This window comes from Hydra viridissima, unplaced genomic scaffold, assembly GCF_058129835.1.
Source record: "Hydra viridissima isolate aposymbiotic clone 2 unplaced genomic scaffold, HvirCarnegie_v1 scaffold_2, whole genome shotgun sequence".
Lineage (NCBI taxonomy): Eukaryota > Metazoa > Cnidaria > Hydrozoa > Anthoathecata > Hydridae > Hydra > Hydra viridissima.
In genome coordinates, this window is record NW_028324301.1 from 6,544,343 (window position 1) to 6,568,777 (window position 24,435).

The window sequence follows — 24,435 nt, forward strand, 5'->3', positions numbered from 1 at the left end:
AGAATTGCAATTCAATTAAAACCGTTAGACTTATTTTTATAGCAACTTTTATAACACCAATAAACTTATCACACCAATAATGTCTAATTTAACACTAGACACTTTAATCAAATAATTGTGGCATAACCCTGACGCTTTTTGAAGTTTATGCCACAATTATTTGATTGAAGCCGTATCATATTAAAATTTTTGTTGCCTAACTTTTAATAAAAAATTAATTTTTTGTATTTTTATATAATCTTTTTTTTCAGTTTAAACTTTTTCATTAAAAAAAAAAAAGTAACCTGTATTAAATTACCGTGAGAGGTCATGACCCCCAGATTGATTTTTTATACAAATATAAAAATTTTAACATGTTTTTAAGTTATATACGTGTTTATATCAAATATCCATCGATTCAAAATATCCAAAACTACAACAAACCTGATGAACATATCACCATTGATGAACTGTTCCCTACAAAAGCAAGGTGTAAATTTACACAATATATGCCAAACAAACCGGATGAGTTTGATATAAAATTCTGGATGTAAACACCAAGTAGATTACAAATGGGTTTCCATATTTGAGGAAGGACGAAAACAGAACACTTTCAGTTCCCCTAAAACTAATGGAACATTTACAGGTTGTGGAAAACGTTTTACCACAATTTTTTTTACAAGCCTATTTCTGGCTAAAAAATTACTGCGGAAGAAAAACTAGGTCCGTGCGAATAAGAGAACTACCAAAATTTACCAACCAGGCAAAAAACATTTTTACATATCCCTTTTTTTCAACAAAACTATACAAATCAGAACATTGTACACTCAAACTTTATAAAAGTAAAATAAATAAGAGTCTTGGTACACAGTTCAAAGCATAAAAGTATTTAAAATTGAAGACACCAAAAAACCGTAAACCTGAAACAATCAAATTCTGCAATAATATGGTTTAGTTATGACGGACCAAACGGCAAGAAAATACACTGAGAAATCAAAATCTGGCTGGGATAGAGGCATGGGATTATGTAAAGAGAAAACTGAAGAAAAAATTTCTATTTAAATTAGCAGAAGAACTGGCTGAGGATTTCCAATTTACCCAAGAGAAAAAAAAAAAGAAAAGCTTGAAAAAAAACACGCACACACAAAAAACAGTTTCATATGGACGAAAGAGGTGCGAAATAAGATATTGTAAAGAAAACAAAACTACAACTTGTTCCAAATGCAATAAATACGTTGTGGTAAACGTCTTTTTGAAAGATTTATGAGAAGTGCATGGAAAATATGAAATATTTTGATGTAAAATAAAAAGTAAGATTCTATAAAAAAGGGTCATTTGACGTTCGGTGGTATAAATAGGTGAACTGATGGTGTGTTTAGTTTTAATAACCTTCAGAAAGTTCGATTTTAAAAGATTAATATACAAGTTGTTTATTATTCGTTAAAATTCTAGCGCCAATGCATAGAAAATTCAACCTTAGAAACTAAATAAGCTGACTTTTAACAAAGGGTTTTATTTAGTTTTTCACACATTACTTTAAAGGTTTGCAACATCAGAACTCCAAAACACTTTTTTTTTTTTTTAGCGTTTGACGATTTTGAGATGGCTAATAAAACTACGTATATACAGTTTCTATTTCATGGCGTTGCACAACGGATTGCAACGGTGGATACATCATTTACTAGAACTAGATTTATGGAACAAATCAATTGATTGATGTAGCTTGAGTTGATTTAGGATCCTGTAAGCGATGAATACAGTCAGGCGTCTGCGTCTTTGACCGAAGTTTTTGGGCCCCCTCTTCGAAATATAAGCTTGACATCTGGCTTAGGTTTACCTGGAAAAAAAAAGCAATTATTCTAAAAAGTCAAAAAATCATTTTAAAGAAAAATCTAGAATAAAAAAATCTTCAATGAAAGTGATGGTTCAAAATATATATTCACCGGAAGATGCCGCAATTTTCTTCATGAGAAATGTTATTGGTTCTTGTAATGTATTTCGATTCATCGGCAGTACTTCAAAAAGTTTAACTGAAAAAGGTCAAATTGAACTTTAGAAATAGGAATAGGAATTTTATTGCTTTTTCAGAATTTCGGTTTCTAAACATATGCTTTATCGAGCTTTTAAGATGCTCAGAATGTAAAACAAATAGACGCGTGTGATGATTTAAAAGATCACCTTTTTCTTTGTTAGCCCATTTGTTGACACCTTCGTGGTCGCACTCGCGCGAGTCCGAAAGGTCAACTTTGTTTCCAAGGATAACTATCGGAAACTAAATAAAATTCTAGTTCACTTTTAAACTCATTTTCATTGGTATAAAAAGACAAAGTGATGAATATGTAGAATGAAAAAATAACAATAGAAAACCTACATCTTTCCCTCTCACTTTTTCAATATCGCTTTTAAGTTGTTCAATTAATGTGAAACTTTTCTTTGAAGTTATGCTAAACACCAACATCACACCCTATCTGAGAAAACAAAATATATGTAATATTATTGCATATATGTATGCATACCTAGTATGTTATGAGTATGTTTCAAGAAAGCAATTGATATATAAATATTATTCTTACATCAACTATCTGAACATACTGTGAAGGTAATGTAGGATTTACAAAGTCCTGAAAAATACAATTTATAAATTTAAACACAGAACATTTAGAGCCTTATTAGAAGATTTAAAAAAAGTTACATTTAAATCAAAAACAGTTTAAGAAAAATCAATACCAGTCCTTTAAGATCGTATATTCTAATTCTCTCTTTTTGTCCCTTGTCAGTATCAATCCATGCATCATATGTATCTTCTATTGTTGAATACATTTCCTAATTCATTTTTAAAATAATCAAAGGAACTTTATGTTCTTTAACTTACTAGACAACATAAAAACTGTAATGAAATATTACATTTAATAAGCACTGTTAATTTAACAAGTGTCTTATGGTGAAGATATAAAAAGCTGGAAATAAAACTTTTGCATGGAGACTTTTTTGCAAAATGAAATACTATTTCAATTCACACGAGTTTCCAAGCAAAAAGTTCAAAAAACTGTAAACACAATTAGAAGAATAAAACCCCAACTAAATACAACATTCATTTAGGAGAAAATACAAAAAAAATCTTTGAAGTTAAACTCAACTCACTTTTTCTGGACGATAGTTACCATAAACAATCTGCTCAATTATTGATGTTTTACCAACACCAACAGCACCAAGCACAAGAATTTTAGTGAAGGACTTGACAGGTGGCATTTTTTTTAGATAAATTGCTTTTTAAAGTTATTTATAGCTAAACGAAAATTGCTTTTTGAACTTTGTAAAAAGAAACAGCATAAACTGATTGGATTATTAAATATTATATAATATAAAATAGTATAAATAAAAAATTAGGTCAAATAAATACAGCGAATGAAAAAAAATTCTAATAACTGAGTTACTAATCACAAAGAGTAAGTTAGAATAATGAAAGACAATTTTGCAAACTCTGAAGGATTGACTAATGAAAACAATCCTTGGTATTTTCTCACCCTAAACTACGTAAAGGATTTATTGAAATCAAGTAAAAACAACTCATTGACAAAACAGACATTCAAAAGAAATAAAATACATGTTTTGGAGATAGCAGATTGAATATGCTTTTCATAATACAATTTCAACTCATATATTAAAAAACATCTATTAGGATGACAGTAAAATAGATCTTTAAGTTGATAGCAGAATTTATGAAAATAAAAAGTGACAATAAGTAAATAAAAAGCTTAATATTGCTTTTAAATTTCTAAAAAATATTTCATAAAAACATTGTGGTAATTTGTTAAAAACAATTTTTAGACCAAATTTTCAAGTTAGTGGCTGAAAATAAAAATAACATCACGAAGATCAACTGGCATAATCATGATCACCACAAAAGTTTTCTTGTCATAATAAAATTAAATAACTTGAAAAAACTAGACAGCTGTGCAATATTGTAAAAGAAACTTCAAAACTGTTTTGTTGCAGCTTGTTGTGTTCCAAAATTGAACTCTTTAATTCTGTTTCTTATTTAAGACAACAGGACCAACATTATCACCGGCTAACTTGTTGTGTGCATTGTGTGTACCATCACAATATGGAAACTAAAAATATGTTAATATTTAAAAAAAAAAACTCAACCTAGCTTAATTCCAAAATAAATCTCAAAACTAAAAATAAAATGAAAGCCATAAAAACGAAACGAAGATCAATGTTTTATAAAAGAATTTCTGGTTTTGCAGTTCAAAAATTATAACAACGAGAATGGAAATATAACTTAAAAAATTTTAATGTTCATGGCTACCATCAACTGATCTTAATTATTTGGAAAATGATATTTCAGTAATCCTCAACTTTTTTATTGTAATTAAATTTCTTCTTGATTTTAAAAGAAATGAATACACACACTGCATATACAAGTGTTAAGGCTTTAAGCCGTTTAGAATGGGTCATACAAGTGACCTTGACTTAAACACTGAGCCGAGAATACTTTTTAAACATAAAACCAAAATTAAGAGAATACCTTTACATGGTTTAATTACACTTTAAATAAAATCTCTCTGTAAATTACATATAAGTCATTTAAAATGTTTTTGTCATATTCAAATGAACATTGAGTAAAGATGCAGTTTAAGCGTCAAAAGTAATTTCCAAACAATTATTTTCTTGACGTCAATGAAAAAATCTCTTTTAATCAAACAGCTGGTTTCCATGTATTATTCTCCTTTTGTTGTCAAAAATAATGCCGAGCTATTATCCGAACGTCACAATTAGTGAAAAAAAAAACAAACAAAAAACAGACTTAATCAAAACGATTTAAATGACTTTTCGAGTCTTAAACTTATTATTTTTGACTGTATGGGGAAAAAGTAAAGTTAAAAATGCAAACTGGAAATAACTTATGATTACACTTTTTAAAGTTTTCTAAATAAAAAAATGCATAGGAATAGCGGATGCATTGGAATGCAGCTGGTGACCGACGTTAACGTAAATTGAGAAATTTTTTTAATGTTCTTAAAAACTTTGCCTCTAAACAATGTCTTCTAAAAAGAACTCAAAGAGATTACGTATTCAGAGGATCATAATAATTCTTTAGCTGAAAGGAAATTTCAACTTAAGGTTATTAGAGAAAGAAAACAATAGAAACTGGAACTAATGTAGAAATCGAAACGAGTTGATCATGGAAACCATGCGAGGAATACAGTCTTGATAGTTAAAAAAATAACTATCTGATTAAAAAGCAGAAGAACTCGCTATGTCAGAAAAAATTAAAGGTTTAACTGGAGGATGTTCTTGATGTTCGAGATTTGCGCAGTTAAACGACTCAGTAGTACTACATAACAAAATAGGAATTTCCAGAATTGGGATAAAAAAATTTGATAGACAAAAAAAAAAAAAAAAAAAAAAAACAGCAAAATATCGATAGGACAGATAGATAAAGTAGGTACTGAATTAAGAATTCTAAAGGTTTTGGATCGTTGTCCTGGTAGACTATCTCGCCATAACAGTCTGCTGGTATGGGATTTTTTTTAACAATTATTTGACTGAGTTCGTTTAAAAAACGGTTAAAGATTTTTGAAACACCGTAAAGTAGTGAAATACCATGAGGTACCTGCGTTGTCCAACCGTTTGATGTTTGTTTAAGCAAACCATTTATGGACCGGCTACAGCAAAAATGGACATCCTGGATTGTTTAAGGGGAAAACTTCTGTGTTTGTCATTTGTAATAAATCGAATTTAAAATATTTTACATATTTTGACATAAAGCTAAAAGATTCCGGAAAAAATAATTCGTTACCTCGCATACCTAATGTTATTGTTACAAGCTTTTCAAGACGCGTGCGCAGAATTGTTATTTAGCTATAAACCGTTATACTTATTTTTAAAAATTTTAATTTTTTGTATGAAAAGAAACTTATTTCACCTAAAATATTGCTGTTTTAGACGCATAAAGAGTTCTATATTAATAAACTTTAGAAAATTCGATTTATCTTAAACTGATATAGAAGTTAGTTATTATTCGTTAAAAATCTTCCAAATCCATCACTTGATGGCACAGAGGATGGGATTTCTTCTGACGCAATAGTAGTGATGAAGACTTTTAAGATCGTTAATTTATGACGATCACATATCTCGTAAGCAATTGGACCTTTTTCGTGCCGAAAATATTTACAAGGACGATATCAATGGCTTAGATAAAGCAAAAAGTAATGTTTTTTTTTTAATTAAGTATTTGTTAAAATATTAAAAACGTTCCTCAAAGTCGTAAAGTGTCGAAAATATTCATCTGAAAATATTCAAGGTTTTAAAAAAGATGTATTTGCTCAAAAGTTATGAATTAATTAAATCTACTTTTAGCATACTTTTCAATAGGTCTTCATAAAGAAAACCTTTTGCATTTATACTTTTTCATTTGTAAGGTAATGAATTACAAGGCAGAAAAACTTTGTAGAACATGAAAGTTCTACTTAGATCTACTTATTTTATGTACACTTAACCTATTAAAAATGCTTAAAATGAATGCAATTTACTATAAAGATTAAAAATAATTAAAATTTTCTAAGGTTAAAGTATATTTATGTAATTTTTCTGTACATAGAAGTACTGTATAGCATAGAAGTACTATTAGCATAGAAGTACTATATAGTATCTTAGCAATAAGTTAAAATAAGTTTTAAAACTAGTTTTGTAAAGGTAAATTTATTCGTGGAAATATATAAATATATATATATTTCTATATTATATATATATATATATATATATATATATATATATATATATATATATATATATATATATATATATATATATATATATATATATATATATATATATATATATATATATATATATATATATATATATATATATATATATATATATATATATATATATATATATTTCTAATATAATAGTACTTCTATGCTATACAGTACTTCTATGTACAGAAAAATTACATAAATATACTTTAACCTTAGAAAATTTTAATTATTTTTAATCTTTATAGTAAATTGCATTCATTTTAAGCATTTTTAATAGGTTAAGTGTACATAAAATAAGTAGATCTAAGTAGAACTTTCATGTTCTACAAAGTTTTTCTGCCTTGTAATTCATTACCTTACAAATGAAAAAGTATAAATGCAAAAGGTTTTCTTTATGAAGACCTATTGAAAAGTATGCTAAAAGTAGATTTAATTAATTCATAACTTTTGAGCAAATACATCTTTTTTAAAACCTTACTCTCATACAATAACATTGACTATGAAACAATAAACATGCTTTAAGAACATCTGCATGTAGAAAATAGTGTGATTTGACACTGGTTTGTTGAATAAAGATAAAATAAATTTTTAAATTTTTGCATGTTTTTAAAATAAAAAGATAAAAAGCGGTAATAAAAAAATTATACAAATTTATCAAAACCACTAAAACATTCTATGATGCACTATTTACATTAACATACCTTGCTTGATTTCCAGCATCTACAAAATGCAACACTTTCATTTAAGTCTTCAAGATCATACGAATGAACTACTTTAGCTTTATCCTTTTCAAAGGATTCATTAATTACATCATTAGGTTGTGTTTTTCCACAAAACTAAATCAAAGAAACATTCATTAAATGCTACTAGCCTAGTTTAGTTACATTAAAATCAGACCCAGCAAATTGTGTCATGGTTTATTTCATATAAGCAAACCTATTTCTATTTACAATCATAACTAAAGTAAAATAAATACAATCAATTTTTTTATGATTTTATCACACACACAAAAAAAAAAAATTTAAAAGTTCTGCCTGTACTTGATAACATTATTAATCCTAAAGACATTAAGACAAAAAGACAAAAAATTAAGATACAACAGATAAGTCTGATTTGTAGACACATAGTGAATTAAATTATGCATAAAAGTGTTAAATGATTTAGGTGAACTAATTTTGGAGTAGGTATCGTTAACCGGGTTTGGGGTTATATTAGTTCTAGGGTTAGGGTTTGGGTCCTTACTAAAATCTTAATTCTAAAACTTCTAAAAAGTTAAGGTTAAGATTTCAATATAAACTAAAAAATAAAGTATGGTTTAAACAAAGCTTTAAAGTTTTTGTGTTTAAATTAATTTACAATGTTAAACTTAAAATTTTCCCCAAGGTAAATTTTAAGTTTAACATTGTAAAAATATGAAGTAATTTCACATAGTTCTGCAAACAATGAGAGTTTACTGAAAAAAACAGCATTAGTTTGCTTTTATTTTGAAACTTGAATATATTTAAATGAGGACAATTTTACATTGAACCAATGTAAATTGTCCTCATGATACAATTAAACATTAAAACTTCATGATATAATTAAATATTTACAGTGGAGCACTTTTCCCAGGAAATAGTTGTTTCCTTTTGTAATTAAAAACCTAAAACAATCCTTTGAAAAGTAAAAATGCATATATTAAAAAAAAAAGAAAGAAAACTTAAAAAGTAACAAGAAAACTTTAGAATAACTGTTTTTAATTCAAATTTAGTCAACTAGGATTTATTAAAAAACTAGCTGAAATAGTTATACATACATACATGCATACATACATGCATACATACATACGTACATACATATATACATACATACATACATACATACATACATACATACATACATACATACATACATACATACATACATACATACATACATACATACATACACATATACATATACATATATATATATATATATATATATATATATATATATATATATATATATATATATATATATATATATATATATATATATATATATATATATATATATATATATATAAAACAAGGATTTCCTTCTTAATAGTGTATAGCAAATATATCTCATTTATATAAACCACTTTACTCTATGCAACTTAGTATTTAAAATGATAAATTTAAAAAAATTGTCTAACCTTTGGTAAAACAATATTTGAAACAATATAAGATAAAACTCCTCCTGCAACGAAGGAAGCAGTGCAAACTAGTATGTTATTTCGATCAGACATGATTATGACTTTTCTTATTCACGACGTGTTGCTCAATTCGGTTCGGTGCTCAAAAGCTTTCTGAAAGACTAAAGCCCCGTTTTCATTCGAAACGGGGGCTTAATTCTCTAAAAAAAAGTTAATTTTTTTAAAAGTAATTACACATAATTTACATTTTATTTTTAATAACTATTATACTCATTATTACTTTTGGTCAATAAATTATTGATTAAATAATTGCTTGATTGATGAGTTGTTAATCATTACAGTATAATAAGATTTTATAATATTAAGATTTTTTACCAATAGATAGGAATCGTTTTCAGTAAGATATTTAAAAGTTATATATATAAAAAAAAGTTGGATTGGAACCGCTTGAGCTTTCAGATCTAAAAAAAAGCGATTCCATAAAATCCGAGGAGAGAAGTTATGTTGGAAAAAATAAAAAAGATTTCCAATTTACAAGCATAAAAATTTTGAGAATTAAAAAAAAAAAAAATTTCACTTAAAGAAGTTTAACAGACACACGTACGTGCATTTAAAATAGATATACGCAATATGGTTTCTGAGCCTGATTTGGATGACTACTTGGCACAAAGTTGCCAAGTTGTCATCCAAATTAGGTTTAGAGACCATGTAAAGTTTTTTTTCGAAAATAAAGTAAGCTTAAAAAAATATCTTCACAAACTTTTTGGGTTTATTTGCAAAGGATTCAAAAATTTGTATACGCAAAATAAACACAACCGAACTGAAGGGAAAAATTTCCACGTGAAACTGCCTTCTTTAAAAGCAAGTTTCATAGTAATATATTAAGAGAAGTATAACTCAGTTTGATATTTAAAGAATTAAGGATTTTACATCTTATATTTTCTGAAGACAAAATCGATGTGTACGATTTGTGACATGAAAAGTAATTAAGAGATCAGATTTTGCAAGTGTTTTTTGAAGTAAAAAAAGAAGAATAGCGTTGTTATGCACTAAAATGAGACCAGTAAATGATTTAATACTTTGATTAACATCTTTCGTCAGCTGCGTACATGTACGTTTTGCATAAACTAGCTTGCTGGCATACTTAGTAGAGAATAAAGATCGAAAAGCTCACTTATAAAAGCTCTAATCGTCAAAAATATTTATGCAATGAAAAATATAGAAAAGCTTACTCCGATTTAAGTACAACTTTTCTTTTGTAAACACTCCAATAAATTTTAATACTTGTTTTTCTGATGAGCTGATAACGTGATTAAGTTATCACGAATATACGGCTATCCAAAAAAAGTTTAGCATTAAAAATTGATAGGACCAATCCTCTCAATTTTTTTATTAGATATAAAATTCGGGAAGTTTTAAGACTAGTTTTTTTCTTAGGTTGTTTAATTTCCCCTCATACTAAGATAACTTAGTTTCCATCAAGCGCTATATCACTGTCAGCTTTCTAATTTTTAGTCTCAAAATAAAGTTAATAAATCAACCTAAGGAGAACAAAATGTGTGGCGTGAGAGCTTTTGGGAGGAAAACATGCACTAAATAATTGTCTCGTTAACTTGTGATTTTTTTCTTCTTCAATAGGCATCAAAGGAGGGGGCAGGTGGATTTGACTCCTAACTTCCACCACTCACCACCCTACACACACACCTACCCCTCGTCCTCCTTTGTCGACTCCAATAATACCGACGGGTATTATTTATTTTTAAAAAGTATATATACTTGTTAAAAAAAACTTCTTGAAGTTTAAGTTTGAAAGTGATTAGGTTTTTTAAAAGTTGCTTCTTGTTGAATAATATCTATTAGATTTCTATGCCTAACATATTGACTGAGAAATTTGATTTTATCTTTTTATTTGGGAGTTGATAAATGTGAACAGGTGTTGAGCATAAGTCATAACTACACACAGCAGCAAAAATAATTTCCATATGACTTTGGATTTTTTGACTTTTGTACAGTATATATTATGTTACTTGTGCGCTGAAACGCTTCTAAAAGACATTCAGCTTCATTCAAACTGTAAACAAATCTTCTTCACTCGGTTTCATTATCAATCTAAGTATGGTTTCACACTATGGTTTTTATTGATCTCATGAAAAATTTATAAAGAAAGGTAAATCCCTTTAAAAGTTAATAAATACGCCTCTGAAAATGCAATTATACAAAAATATGAATTGATTATATTGAGAATAACAAAATAGTCTTTTAACAATATTTAAGAAATTCTAATATAAACAATAACACCATAAGTCAGTTTAAAAAACCCGGACGCCGAAAGCACTTTTTTTTTTAACGAAACAACTTTTTTCGATTTTTACGCATTACTTAAAATTCGTTAATTTAAATCATTTGTAAAATCTCAAAAAATAAAATAAAAAAAAAACCCTCATGATTTTCGATAAAAAAAAAAAAATTGAAGGATTTTAAAATGAAAAATACGATGCTCGGGCTTAAAAGCAGTTGTAACTTACGAATTGAAATGCGTAAAGATACAAAATTTATTACAAACCAAAATAAGATATTTTGGTTTTCACATAATGCTACCTGTTTCCGTTTCGACTTTTTTTCTGGGAAGATATTAGAGGTGGACCGTGACCTTGAAAAAATAAATAGCATTTCTTCTGAATTAATTCGAATAAAAAAAATTAGCGAAAACAAAACAAAAAACATGAAAAACTCATTCCTAACCCCATAAGACAAATGTATTAAACTCGAGAGAATTTTCGTCCTCGATTGTTTTGGTCATCGTAGGGTAGTGATCATGGATGGTAGATCGATTATTATGAAGTAACGAACCTGAAGATTTGTATTTGTTAAACAGCATATCCGTCTAAACACAAAACAAATCAGAGAATGTTCCTAAATATTTTTAAAATAATAGACGTTGAAATAAATTATAACAAATTTTACGTTTCATGCGTCATAAGCTCAAGCAACTCACTCTAAGAGAATGCATTGTATTTGGTCGAGAATCTTGTACAGCGAATGTAGTCCTTTCATGTGTCTCAGCAGTTCTTAGGACGAAATTGTTGTATTAGACATAAAATTTATTACTTTTTAAATTAAAAAAACAGTAGTTATGCTGAGGACATCAATTTTTGATTATAATAAGAGAAGCCTTTATTTGTTAATCAGCAACTCAAAATAAAAAAAAATCGAAAAAAAAAAAGAAGAAGAAGAAGAAGAAGATCGAAATTAAATCTAAATGATATTTTTGATAAATATCTTACTTATGATTAGTCGCAGCGCTTGATACTCTCATGCTTCTCTTCTACGTAGTAAGAAGTTATCATGTATAAGAAACGTTTTTAAAAAATGATCTTAACAAATTTGACTTGACATTCCAATTGAAAATTCTAAAACAAACTTACCGAACTTCTCAAACGTCCTATAGGCATTTCGTTAGTATTTAATCTTTCGAGAGGGGGTAATGTCACAATACGAGAATTCCTTAAAATAAAAAAATGTTTAGCTAGTATAATGCTAAATTATTACTTAAAACAAAAAAAAAATTATTTTTCAAAATAGAATCCGAAAAATTTCTTATAAACCATTATTGCAACTGTTAATTTTTGTTAAATTGGTGTGATGGTAAGGACCAGTGGCCCACCCAAAACGTTCTTTTGGGAGAAGAATGGTTGGGAGGGATGGCCTCGATAAACAGATTAAAAAATCAATAATTTTTTTAATGTGAAAAAAGAAAACTATGTTAAGTTGATATAGTTTTATATAAATGTAGAATACGAAACCAGTTCTAAATCAATTATATGAAACTTGAAGCCTTTTCCTAGGTTTACCACTGGTATGAGTTAAATCCCCAAGAGCTTTTTCAGTTTTGAGTTTTTGCTCATTGCTCTAACCATTATCAAAATAAGTCTGTTAAACTTTAATACCACAATAGAATTGATAAATTCTACATAAGTAAAGCTTACCAGTATTGACACATTGTTTGTCGATCACCAGGAGTTTGCAAACTTTTCCCTCTTATTTCACTCAGTGATGCATTTTCTTGAGCATTCAAAGACTTAAAATAGTAATAAAACTTCCTAATCACAAGAAGTTGATAAAAAAAATAGTATTAAAATTAATTGAAAAAAGTTAAAAACTACTTTTACAATACATTCAAAAAAATTATAAACTTATAAAATACAGAAAATACTCACGCCTGCTGTTTTTGAAAGTGAAAGAGGTTGCAATCTAACAGCTCTTTAATTGAAAAAATAATAATAATAATAAACATTATGAATATGGTTGGGGACAAAAGTTTAAAACACAAATTGGGTTTCCTTTTTTTTTTTTTTTTTTTTTTTAAAAATCTCTTTTTAATAAAAAAAAAAAAAAAAAAAAAAAGGAAACCTGGTTTTCTAAAGAAAAAATGGAAAACTGGTTTTCTAAAGAAACTTCAAAGGAGAAATTTCAAAGAGAAATTTCAAAGAGAAATTTCAAAGAGAAATTTCAAAGAGAAATTTCCAAAAAATTTTCACTCTTTTTGAAGAAAAATTTCCAATTTTATTAAAACTTTTGTCACAAATAATGAAAGTTTAACTAGATATTGCAAAAAAGCTCAATTTTTTAATTCTTAAAAAAAAGCATTTTGTCAAATCCTGAGATTTCTATTCAATCCCAATCCTCTTATAGAAAAATTTGTTTAACCAAATGCTACAATGAACATATGCAAAAAACACTTGTTAAGATATCTAATGGAAAAGGGAGGTGGTGCACTAGGGGAAATGAAGGGAAAGGGAAGGGATTCTTGTTTTTTAGGAAGGTTTTAGAAAGTAAAGTTACACCTTAGAAGGGTGAGTATATTTCAGGTGTAAGGTTTGTGATGGCAGCTAAATTTCTGTCATAATGTAACTTTTGATGCTTAATGTTATTTTTTTTTTTTTTTTGAAATAAAGAACATAGAATCTAAAAACTGTTGGCAGAAACAAAGACATTTAAAAATGCATATAAAGAAAAAAGAAGAGCAAGGAAGTAAGAATAAAATTAAAAAAGATACAAACCTTTTATTTGCTGTTTTTGCTGACATCATTCGATCATAAAACTGCTGCTCAGCATTTCGAAATGTAGAAGACTTTGGAAACTGTCTATATACACCCACACTACTTGAAACAGGTCGATTCTGAAATTTTTTTAATAAGAAAGGCTGAATTGTTAAAAACTTAAAATGTTTACATACTTAAAAGTAAAAAAGAAGCAGAAATATTAAATTAAAAACAAAAGATTCATACCACAACTACTTCTCTGGAAACTACATGGTCATTTACTGCATGGTCATCTTCGCGGAGACTTAAAACCAAAACAATGTTTATAATATTCATGTTTCATTAGTTTAGTTTCATATATTTGTAACAAAAGTGTATTTGTAATAAAAGTATATTTATATAAGTATATTTATATAAATATATTCATATGAATATATTTATATAAATATACTTATATAAATCTTATGCAACTCTTATGCAAAACAAAGCATAAATGTTAAACTTTACTAGAACACAAAACACTGTTGTTATTAGATCAAACGTATAAACTCTTACATGTTCGGGAATGCTAGTCTTTCTTGTAGAGGGAGTGAGCGTATTGTCATTAACTCTTTTAAATCCTGAACCCCAAGAGAAGACGAGCTTGCTAGTCCAGACAACGTTTTTAAATGCATCTGTAAGATAAATATCTCATTTAAACATTAAAGGATAAAACTTTGTCACTTTTCATATCAATATGCAAAAAACGAGTATGTAACTCTTAAAAAAGGTTTGTTTGTAAAACAAAAAAAAAAAAAAAAAAAAAAACGATAATTGGAATTGAGGTGGAATTAACATATTATCAAGGATAAGTGCTAGTAGTTACATAATCAAAAATGGTGCTATCATTGTTAGGGATGGTTAGGGAAATAAGCTTTCTGAGTTGATATAGAAAAAAACAAAAAAACAAAAAAAAACAAAGAGCATTTTGAGGAATAAAGACAATATTTCATATTTGATGATATTGAAAGAAAGCAATACTATAAATTCATTACCAAAGATCTAGATGGTAGTTGCCTGCTTTCACGAGAAATAGGAATTTCTATGTCAACATCTAAAACTTGTTCTTCATCATAAAAATTTGACAGGTTATTAGAACCTGTAACCACAACAACAACAACAACAAAAAAAACATTTTGTATAATAAAGAAAAATAAGATAAAATCTGTAAATGAAAATTAAATTAACCAAATAATTCATGACCCACTATTTTACAAAAGAAACATAAACATTACCTTTACTTGCTTTTGTCTTTGCATAAAGCTTTATCAAATCAGCAAGAACATATATCAGCTATGAAAACAAAAGTTACAAATGACATACTTGTTTAGAGATCTTACCCCAGATTATGAAAGAAAAGCAAAATATATGTGAAATCCTTAAAAGTAAAATAATTGTGAAAGCCCTTAAAAGTAAAACTTAAATAGTCCATTTTTAAATAAAATACTTTCAAAAAATATTATAGTTTAATTAAATAATTTCTTTTAGTAAATTTGATTTAAAATAATAATTTCTCAAGTATAACTACTAAAGTAGTTAACTGCTAGCTTGATTAATAGATTAAGGCATATTGTCTTCCTTCAACTTGAGGTTGCTTAGCATTTTTTGTTATGACCACCATATTGTTTTCAAAACTTCATGATTGGAATAACATGTTTTCTTAATTATGAATTTCTTATTAAAACTTATTCCAAAAAGACAACAATTGATAGAACCTTTATTTTATCTGTATTTATCTAGAACAATTTTTGGACTGAAAACAATTTGTAGCAAATTAAATGGTCAAAAGTTACTTTGACAAAAGATACTTTGATATATAGTAACAATGGTAATCATCATCAGTGGAAAATAGTAAAGTTTTTTTTTATTAAGTAAAAATGGAAATAAACAGAAATAAATGGAAAAACATAACTTGCTTCTTTACAATGCTGAGGTACAAAAATGAGGTAAAACTTGTAAACACAAACTATACTATAAGTTCAATAACCTTATTCCACACTTTATCAAAACATTCACTGATAACTCTATCATGAATTGAGGCTAAAGGAGCAACTGGTGGGATAGCTTCTTTACCATAATCATTTTCTTCTGAGTCTCTATTTGGAGTATCACTAAAAAGGCAAAAAAAATTTGTATTTTTGAATTAATGAAGGTGAAAATTTATGAAAATGTAAAGAAATTTGTTTTGAATATTTTACAATTGCTAGATATTCTCATTTCTTTTAAACAGTGGTTTTTTACATCAACTTTCCATAAAATAAAGCATATTTAACTGAGCAACATTCTGCTTAAATCTCTCCAACTACTCAATTATTACTAAATAATAAGTTTTTGAAGTGCATTTCCCTTGCTACTGCCAGGCTTCTCATCTTTTATTTAGTAACTGCAATCCATCTGAACATAAAGCACTCCATTATCTTTGCAAAGCTAATCTTAATGGTAAAAACTGGCAACAGTTTCTAGGAAATTCAGTTTGATTTTATTTACAATTTTTTATTTTAAAAAAATAAAAACTGTAAATGAAATCAAGCAGAGTTAACATGTCAGCATAAACTGAAACTTGGATTGAAGATGATTTTTTTGTTTCCTCTTGCTACAGCATTCTTGGTACACATCTTTTAATGATACGCTTTTTATGAAAAAATTAGAATTAGTAGTTCTTTAAAAACTAACTATTTAAACCCTGATCAGTTAATCAAAAAAAATTTTTAACTATAGAAGAATTTGTAAAAAATTTTACATTAAGGGTTTGTACCTGATAACTTTCACTATAAAATTATATAATTATTTTGCAACTCAAAAATTGGCCTTTAACTTATAAACCATTTTTCTTACACATTTGACTGATCATATGCAATAAACTCTTCCATGTCTCCATCAGTTGCAAATACCTCTTCTTCCAAGTAAGTGCAGGTACTTTCTAAATAGACAAACAGTAGACATCCTATTTTTGTTTTAAAAACAATAATCGTTGTTTTTTACCCACAGTTTTAAATAGAATTTACTGCAATGGTTGTTATTAGTAGAAAATCCTATTTTTTTATTTTTTTTTATTTTGGTACAAATTGGTTTTATTTAGGTCACACTAGCTTTTGACCACTCCACCTTTTAAGTGTTGTAATATTTGAGCCAGTCAGTGTACAAATTGATTAACTCCATAATACAAAAAGTTGAGAAATGCACTGAAATAATATGCATTGTTTTTAGAACTCCCATTTAAAAAGATAAACATTTTTTGTTATGTTAATGGTGTTAATCTTTTTCATTAAGGAAAGTTATTATAAATATAAAAAGTTATGACTATACTAAGTGCTTTGACACTGAAAATTAAAATTATTCAAAAAGCGGATGTAATTGATTGTGCACTGAATTTCTCATTCCATACTGTATCAAAAATTGAATTATAAGGAACATATAAAAATTTTTAGATAAATATAATTATAGTTTTAAATCAATTACTTAGGACCTTTGTTTGGTTAAGCCAATGAAAGTTTTCTTATAATAGACTTAAATGAACATAGTTTACGCTTTTTTAAAAACTGTTTTTTAACATACAACTTCTTAGTATTCAAACTGTCAATAGCATACAACTCATTAACAAATATTTTTTATCTAGCTTAAATTCTTTTTAACAATTCTAATAAGTTTACAGGGCAAAAAACTAAACTAACTAAAGGTTCATTAGGGTTCAAAACCAGAAGGAACTTGAAGCAAGTTCAAGTTCAAGTTCCAAGTTCTTCAAGTTCCTTTGGTTTTGAAGCCTAATGAAGATTATACTTCACCTTTATTCAAAAACAAACAAAACAAATCATGATGATTACCATCAGGCGGTGCAGCTATTGCCTCAACTTTACTTCCATTAACAAGAAGCCTGGAATTAAAATCATTACAAAAAATAAAAATACATTAGTGATATCTATTTAACTGGCATTTTTATTAAAAACTTAACAGCTATACTAAAAGGTACAAACAAAAAATTATTTATTACATATCCACCATAGATTCAGATATACAGTCTTTATTTGAGCTATGAGTAAGCAGGTTATCTTTATCTGAATGTACTTCTATTATTTGTGTCCCTGAATCATTTGAAGGCAACAACTGGGTTCCAATTAACCTGTTAAAGACTAAACATTTTAAAAATAGGAATATTTACTTCACCTGTAGCAAGCTTTTTAACAAATATTCCAATATCTATTTAAATATTTTAATTTAAATAATATTTAAAATTTAAATATTAATCCTTTTTTTTTTTTATTAATCAAACTTTTCTTTTAGTTTAAAAAGAAAACTTATGGGACTAAAATAAATTTGTTGTTTTTCAAATACAATCATAAGGATTTTTTTTACAGAACTCCTACAAAATGTAATCATAACTTTTAACTTAAAATTTCCTTATATACCTTTTCACTTTTTGATACAAGTGGGGATTTTTTAATGGTTGGTGTGGTATTGCTGGAAGTATAAATTTGGTTTTGTTACAAAATAATATTTTAAAAGTTGATAGAAACTAATTCTAACTGATTTATTACAATTCATTTCAATAATTATACCTTAAATATGGAAAAGATGTGTTCCATTCTGAACATTCACTGTTTAAATCACTTGAAACTAAAATAGTGATTGAAAAATTTAAAAATACAAATTAAATTTGGCAATAAATTATTTGTTAAAGTATTACAAAGATTTATGAAACTTTTTAATTTTATAACATTTCTATTAAATCTTCCGTGAGACACAAACATGTTTCTGTTAAAAAAACAATTTTAACATTAACAGTAACAAAAAGAAACAAGATAACTTTAACAACGCAAAAATATTGTTGATAATACTTTTGTTAAAAAATACTTAACATAGTTTTGTTAAGAACTTCTATAAAATATAATTAATACAGAAAATAAAGAATTATACGTTTAGTTTCTGTGCTTTCATATAAACAGTTGTCTACATCTAGAAATATCTTTCGGACTTGAGAGGCAGCTCTTCTGTCAAACTCCTATTTGTTAAAAAAATAATAATAAATAGTAAAAACTTCACTTTTTACAAAATAATTGTTAAAATAACAGCTAAACTTGATAATCATACATCATCATGACGCCAAGAAAAAACACTACTTCTTTCAGTAAAGTTTTCTTCGACATCTGACCATGATTGGCTAAAATTTCCGAGAGTAGATGAAGAGCGTTCAGTAGAAAATGTGTGAGGCTCAAAAAGTTCTGAGTTTTCTTCTCTTAACCCCGTGTTTAGCGGCCTAGGTTCATAATACTTTTCAGGAAGAGGTGGCAAGGTATCAAATGCAGCTTTTGTAATACCATGACTAAAAAGATGTGTAGTTAAAATAACACCAAGGAAAAATAAAAGATTCTGAATATAAAAATACAAAATAAAAAATTAAACACTTTGAAAAACTAAATTTATTTGACATGTTACCCTCTTAATACCCATGAACCAAAGATTGCCATTTGTTGCTGTTTGTTTTCATAAAGATTCCTCTTAACTTTATCCATAAATATTTATAAACCATAAAAATCATTTATTTTTCCAAATAAAAAATAATTCTTTCATTGCTAGCAGAAGAATAAAATAACAATTAACTTATTTCCTAAAAATTCTCTCTGTTCAACCATTTCTCATCTCATATAAAAATTTCTCTTTTGGTAAGTCAGCAAGTATAATTTCTTTGTTATTTCACTCTATAAGTGTTTAAGTATATAGCAATACTATTCTAATTAATTAGTTTTCTAAAAAATATCTCCTTCTGCAAAAAATAAAAAAATAAATAAAAAAAAAAAAACAATAACAAACCAAGTATTATTTACTTAACTAATTTACAATCTCAATATAAAAAATAGAATTAGTTTCAGCAATGATTTTTAATTCAAATACAAAATTTTGAAAAATAAAAGCATTTCATTCAGTACATTAGTATGATTTTTTCCAAAGTAAGGCAGATTCCATAACAAAATGTTCAAAATACTTATCAAGTTCAGTAAACACTTTAGGAGATTATAACATACACTAACTAATTTCAGGTTTAAAAAAAATATCTCTAATAATTAATTACTTAAAATAACCATATTCCAAATATTATTCTTATAAAGAAATTAACTTTCCAAACAAATGTCAATTTCACTTATAAGAAAATGTTAAACTTGTAAAAAACCTTAAACAAAAAACAAATCAGGAGTCAATCAGAAAATTGCCAAGCAAATGCAGAAAAGAATAAATTATTTAAATGATAGATTGAGTTTAAGAAATACTTCAATTGAAATAGAAAAACATGTCACAAGGTTTGCTAGAAGTACCATAAATTATTAACACTTTTCAGAAAAGTTTATTTAGGAAAACCCTATATTTTATTAAAGATTTAACTATAATAACTTTAACATTGATATTAGTAATAAAAATTATAATAAAAATAATATTTTTAACTTTTTATTTAAAGAATTTAATGCCACACAACTTCTAAAGTATTTGTAATTAAAAATAGTATACAATAAAAATAACACCTGCTCTCTAATCTGTAATATACTATATCTCAAATGTATTTATGTTTATAATTTGATAATACAAGCAAATCTAACTTGGGTAAGAGTTAGATGCAAATTTTAAATTAAAATTTAATCTGAGACTTTATAATGTATTAGATTCTAAAACTTTGGTTTAAACTTGATTTTTTGCTTATTAAGGAATAATAAAAAAGTAGTTTTTATTTATGCAAAAAACAGTTTGTTGTTAACTTGCGCAGTTTTGAACTAAAGTATCTCTTCAAACGTTCACATTCCTTTCTTGTGTTATATAATTTTTGAAAGATCTAACTGTTTCCACAATCATAATTGTATAACACTTTCTTATTACATTTTATGTTCTGGAAAAAGTTTCTGATTACTTTTATATTACAAAAAAAACTAGTTTATATTTTCTAATAATACAATTCCATAATTCTAATTCTAGAATTAATAATATATTCCTACATCTATAATATATTGATATATATATATATATATATATATATATATATATATATATATATATATATATATATATATATATATATATAATCATTATTGTAATATATATAATAAATCATTATTGTAATATATATAATAAATCATTATTGTAATATATAAAATAAATCATTGTTATTGTAATATATATAATTAGATCTTTTTTTGAAAAAGTTACTTTACCTTATATTTAAACTTCTTTGACTTGTCATAATTTGCTTCTTCAGAACTTTCTTGTGACAGGGAACTTTTTTCTCATCATGAGCTAACATTTCGATATAAAAATAGAACATAAAGCTTTCTACATTTGTCTATTACTAACATTAATAAATGTATAAATATGAGACTTTTTAAAGGAAGATTGTGTGTGTGTGTGTGTGTGTGTGTGTGTGTGTGTGTGTGTGTGTGTGTGTGTGTGTGTGTGTGTGTGTGTGTTTATATATATATACACACACACACAAATCATCCTTTAAAAAGTTTCATTTATGAGAAAATTAGATAAATATGTATATACATTTATATATTCAATTTTCTTATAAATACATCTAATTTTACTGAACCTAATTAACCTAAACTTTAATCTTTCCAACTGCCTAGGTAAATTACAACAAAGTGTACTGAATGTTTTTAAACTTTTGGTTAATTTATGTGGATTGAGGGCAACATTGAAAAAAGTTAAAAACTTATTCAGAAATTTACTGCAAATATTTTTTATACTATAGAGTTCTACGAAAATAACAGATAGTAACAGATGTTTGAGAACCTATAGTGTCAGTTCTGAATAGACTTTCTTAGGTAATCAAGAGCTATTAGGTTCATGAAACCTTGATAGTATTGAAGAGCTGCATGTAAACAAAACATGCAATTTTATACTTAAGAAAACACATCGATGTGACGCATAGTGGGAAAAACGCTAAATCTAGAACGAAAAAAGTTATAATTTGAAACCATGTGTTGATCTGAGACTTTGGACAGATGCATGAATTAACAAAGGCTATTTTGGATACAAAAATGAGCGGTTTAGGTCAAGCAGGCGTGTTACCTTCTATACGTAAAAAATGTGGAAATGCGTGTAAATATTGAAGTCCCGAAATTTTATTATACAAAGCTTTGATTTCATGTATTTGAAACTTTAAGTAAACAAAAAAAAATTAAATCTACGTTTCCTTAAATAGTTTTCGGTTGTATGCGGAAACGGTATGCAAAGTTATGACAGCAAAGGTATAAGACCTTTGCTTATAAGCGCTGAGTGTTGACAATGTAACAGTGCTATGTAAGTTGTTGATGAATTGAGGAGATCTGAGGACAAGAGCAAGGTGTGAAATTAGTTCTCCGCGGCTTTTTCGCGAGACATTTTACTCGTGTTGGTTTAATTGATGAGATCTGATCTCTAATTTTTCCAACTTCTTTACTAATTGAAATTCTTCTTTAAATAAATCCTTCAGTGGTCTACAAAATCGGGTTGGGGAATGTCGTGGATCTTGCTAATTTTTTTTTGCCAAAGATTTTCATGATATATTAGGTTCACTTTCTATGATTTTTTGCCCAAATGTAGAATGACCACTGCTACCATTTTATCTACGCCTATGTTTCATAACTAATTCTTAATGTTTAGTTTAATAAGAATATCTTTTGAAATTGTATGATTGATTTAACTTTGTAAAACTATTTCTGCAGAAGAGACAAAATTGGGGTCATTTGGATAAACTTTCTTCTTTGCAGCTGTTATGAAAGGATAATATGGACATAAATTTGAAAAATTCGCCTTAGCACCAAGCTGTATCAGAGTATAAAATACTTTTGTAAGTATTCCATCCACATATAAAGCCAAAGCTTTATCCTGCGTATATGCAAACGGGTCATTCGATCAATTAAAAACAAGCTTTGTTATTTAAGTAGCTCTTGAAAGAGTAGAATTTAACTTGCCCAATATTTTTGCAGTGTCTCCCTTTCCTGTACTAAATATGCTATCTTTCGTTGCTGAAACAACTTTTTTACTGTTGTTAGCATCAACAAGAGAACCAACTTGTCTTGTCGATGATGATATTTGTGGTTGTTTTTACTATCACCCGTCATATTTTCAGGTGGTTCTATGGAAATAATCAAAAATTACCTTATAAAGTTTTTTATGTGTTTTTTTCTTTTTTTTACTTTTAATCCTTAAAAGATTATTGCAATTATTGCAAAAAAGGTGGGTGGGAAGTTTCAGTCATTACTTCATTTTATGATAATCTTTGGAGTGTGCAAAACTATTTCTATTCTCTACAGCGTCACAAGTATGGAAAAAAGTTTTCAAATATTTATCAATGTTCAATTAGTAGTGATGCACCGGAATGGGATTTTCCAATTATCGTTCGTTATTATAGGTTGAGTTCTAATGTAAGAACATCACAAAAAATGGAGACTTTTAAAAAATGGAGGCAAGTGTATTATGTTTACCGTATTTCTTAGCTTGAACCGCCAACCGAGTTCGTGATTTTTTGACTCTTTTTTTCCATAAAGGTCTTTCAATAATCTTTTAAGGATCAAAAATAAAAAAACACATAAAATTTTTTTGATTATTTCCATAGAAAGATATCGTTCAAATGTAACTCATCATACGAACTATATTTTGATTGTGTTCTTTCTTAGTTAAAAATTTTAACCGATCGTTCACATAAGAAGTACCCACAGTTCACTTCCCTCTAACTATTGCCCTTCCTTTCCACATCTTTACTTAAATCACGCCTCACTCGAAAAGTCAGAGTGCCTCCACGCCAAATAATGCGCATTCCTTATTCCCCTTTCTTCTGATCTACTCTGATTAAACATTTCAGTGACAATGTCTGTTCCAAGTACAGACCCCCCACTTTGAAGCCCCCCAACTTTTATTTAGTTAGATTAGTTTATCAGTGTTTCGGGTTGCTTTTTTTAAAACATGTAAAATACAAAAGACTTCTGAAAAATTAAATATAATGAAAATAAAAATAAAAAGATTTTAAAATGTTACTCGTGCTTTGAAGTTGAGCTCCTTTAACAGTAGAATGTATATAGCCCTTTCTAAATTTTAAGAAGTGCTTCTGTAGCCAACTACTGCAATTTAACATGGTCGAGTCATTAGCAGTGTAACTATTTTTAATCGTAGCCTTGTGAGTTGCATAAAGACATATGTGTTCAAAACAATTTTCTTGTGATTTTAAAAAATGATTAAAATTTAAGTCAGATGCTTTAGATGTCGCATGGTTTAAACTCTTTCTTTTAAAGTTTTTTTTCTGATCTAAAGCCATTGTATGTGAAATGTTTTTTAGCAAAAACGCAAAAATAAAAAAGGTAAATGATTAAAAAAAAAAAGAAAAAAAAAAAAAAAAACAGAAAGTGAAAGGAAAGTAACAAACAGTATTGTTTCATCTTTTAATAGAAATATAATAAAATTAAATTGGCTATATATATTTGAATTTTCA

At 27.1% G+C, this 24,435-nt stretch overlaps 3 protein-coding genes across 10 annotated transcripts; all 3 read right to left on the reverse strand.

Moving 5' to 3' along the window:
- Positions 1-752: 752 nt before the first annotated feature.
- LOC145190585 (NF-kappa-B inhibitor-interacting Ras-like protein 1) lies at positions 753-3,305 on the reverse strand. 5 transcript variants are annotated; one of them, XR_016449704.1, is made up of 7 exons: positions 3,121-3,305; positions 2,707-2,802; positions 2,553-2,600; positions 2,351-2,447; positions 2,158-2,251; positions 1,923-2,009; positions 753-1,816 (listed from the first exon to the last, which is right to left on the reverse strand). XR_016449704.1 is itself a non-coding variant. In XM_090078190.1 (7 exons), the coding sequence occupies exons 1-7, from the start codon at positions 3,226-3,228 to the stop codon at positions 1,740-1,742; spliced, it is 603 nt and encodes a 200-aa protein (XP_089934316.1). In that variant the 5' UTR covers positions 3,229-3,305; the 3' UTR covers positions 753-1,739. The 5 variants fall into 5 exon arrangements, 2 of the variants coding, with proteins under 2 accessions (XP_089934316.1, XP_089934317.1); XR_016449705.1 differs by having other exon boundaries at positions 2,158-2,263; XM_090078190.1 differs by having other exon boundaries at positions 2,351-2,443.
- Positions 3,306-3,549: 244 nt separating this feature from the next.
- Positions 3,550-10,174, reverse strand: LOC145190594 (CDGSH iron-sulfur domain-containing protein 1-like). Its single transcript, XM_090078192.1, has 4 exons — positions 10,140-10,174; positions 8,908-9,107; positions 7,451-7,585; positions 3,550-4,091 (listed from the first exon to the last, which is right to left on the reverse strand). Exons 2-4 carry the CDS (start codon positions 8,998-9,000, stop codon positions 4,002-4,004), a joined length of 318 nt encoding a protein of 105 aa, XP_089934318.1. The 5' UTR covers positions 9,001-9,107; positions 10,140-10,174; the 3' UTR covers positions 3,550-4,001.
- Positions 10,175-11,079: 905 nt separating this feature from the next.
- On the reverse strand, positions 11,080-24,276 carry LOC145187237 (protein FAM149B1-like). 4 transcript variants are annotated; one of them, XM_090078193.1, is made up of 21 exons: positions 23,985-24,276; positions 21,179-21,260; positions 19,074-19,305; positions 18,900-18,984; positions 18,542-18,599; positions 17,977-18,105; positions 17,810-17,859; positions 16,824-16,908; positions 15,976-16,099; positions 15,224-15,281; positions 14,984-15,087; positions 14,505-14,623; positions 14,196-14,253; positions 13,968-14,086; positions 13,125-13,167; positions 12,894-12,985; positions 12,333-12,411; positions 12,192-12,232; positions 11,903-11,975; positions 11,650-11,791; positions 11,080-11,557 (listed from the first exon to the last, which is right to left on the reverse strand). In XM_090078193.1, the coding sequence occupies exons 1-21, from the start codon at positions 24,259-24,261 to the stop codon at positions 11,502-11,504; spliced, it is 2,106 nt and encodes a 701-aa protein (XP_089934319.1). In that variant the 5' UTR covers positions 24,262-24,276; the 3' UTR covers positions 11,080-11,501. The 4 variants fall into 4 exon arrangements, with proteins under 4 accessions (XP_089934319.1, XP_089934321.1, XP_089934320.1 ...); XM_090078194.1 differs by having other exon boundaries at positions 11,412-11,557; positions 14,984-15,054; XM_090078195.1 differs by lacking the exons at positions 21,179-21,260; positions 23,985-24,276 and adding an exon at positions 19,419-19,748.
- Between the last annotated feature and the right edge of the window lie 159 nt (positions 24,277-24,435).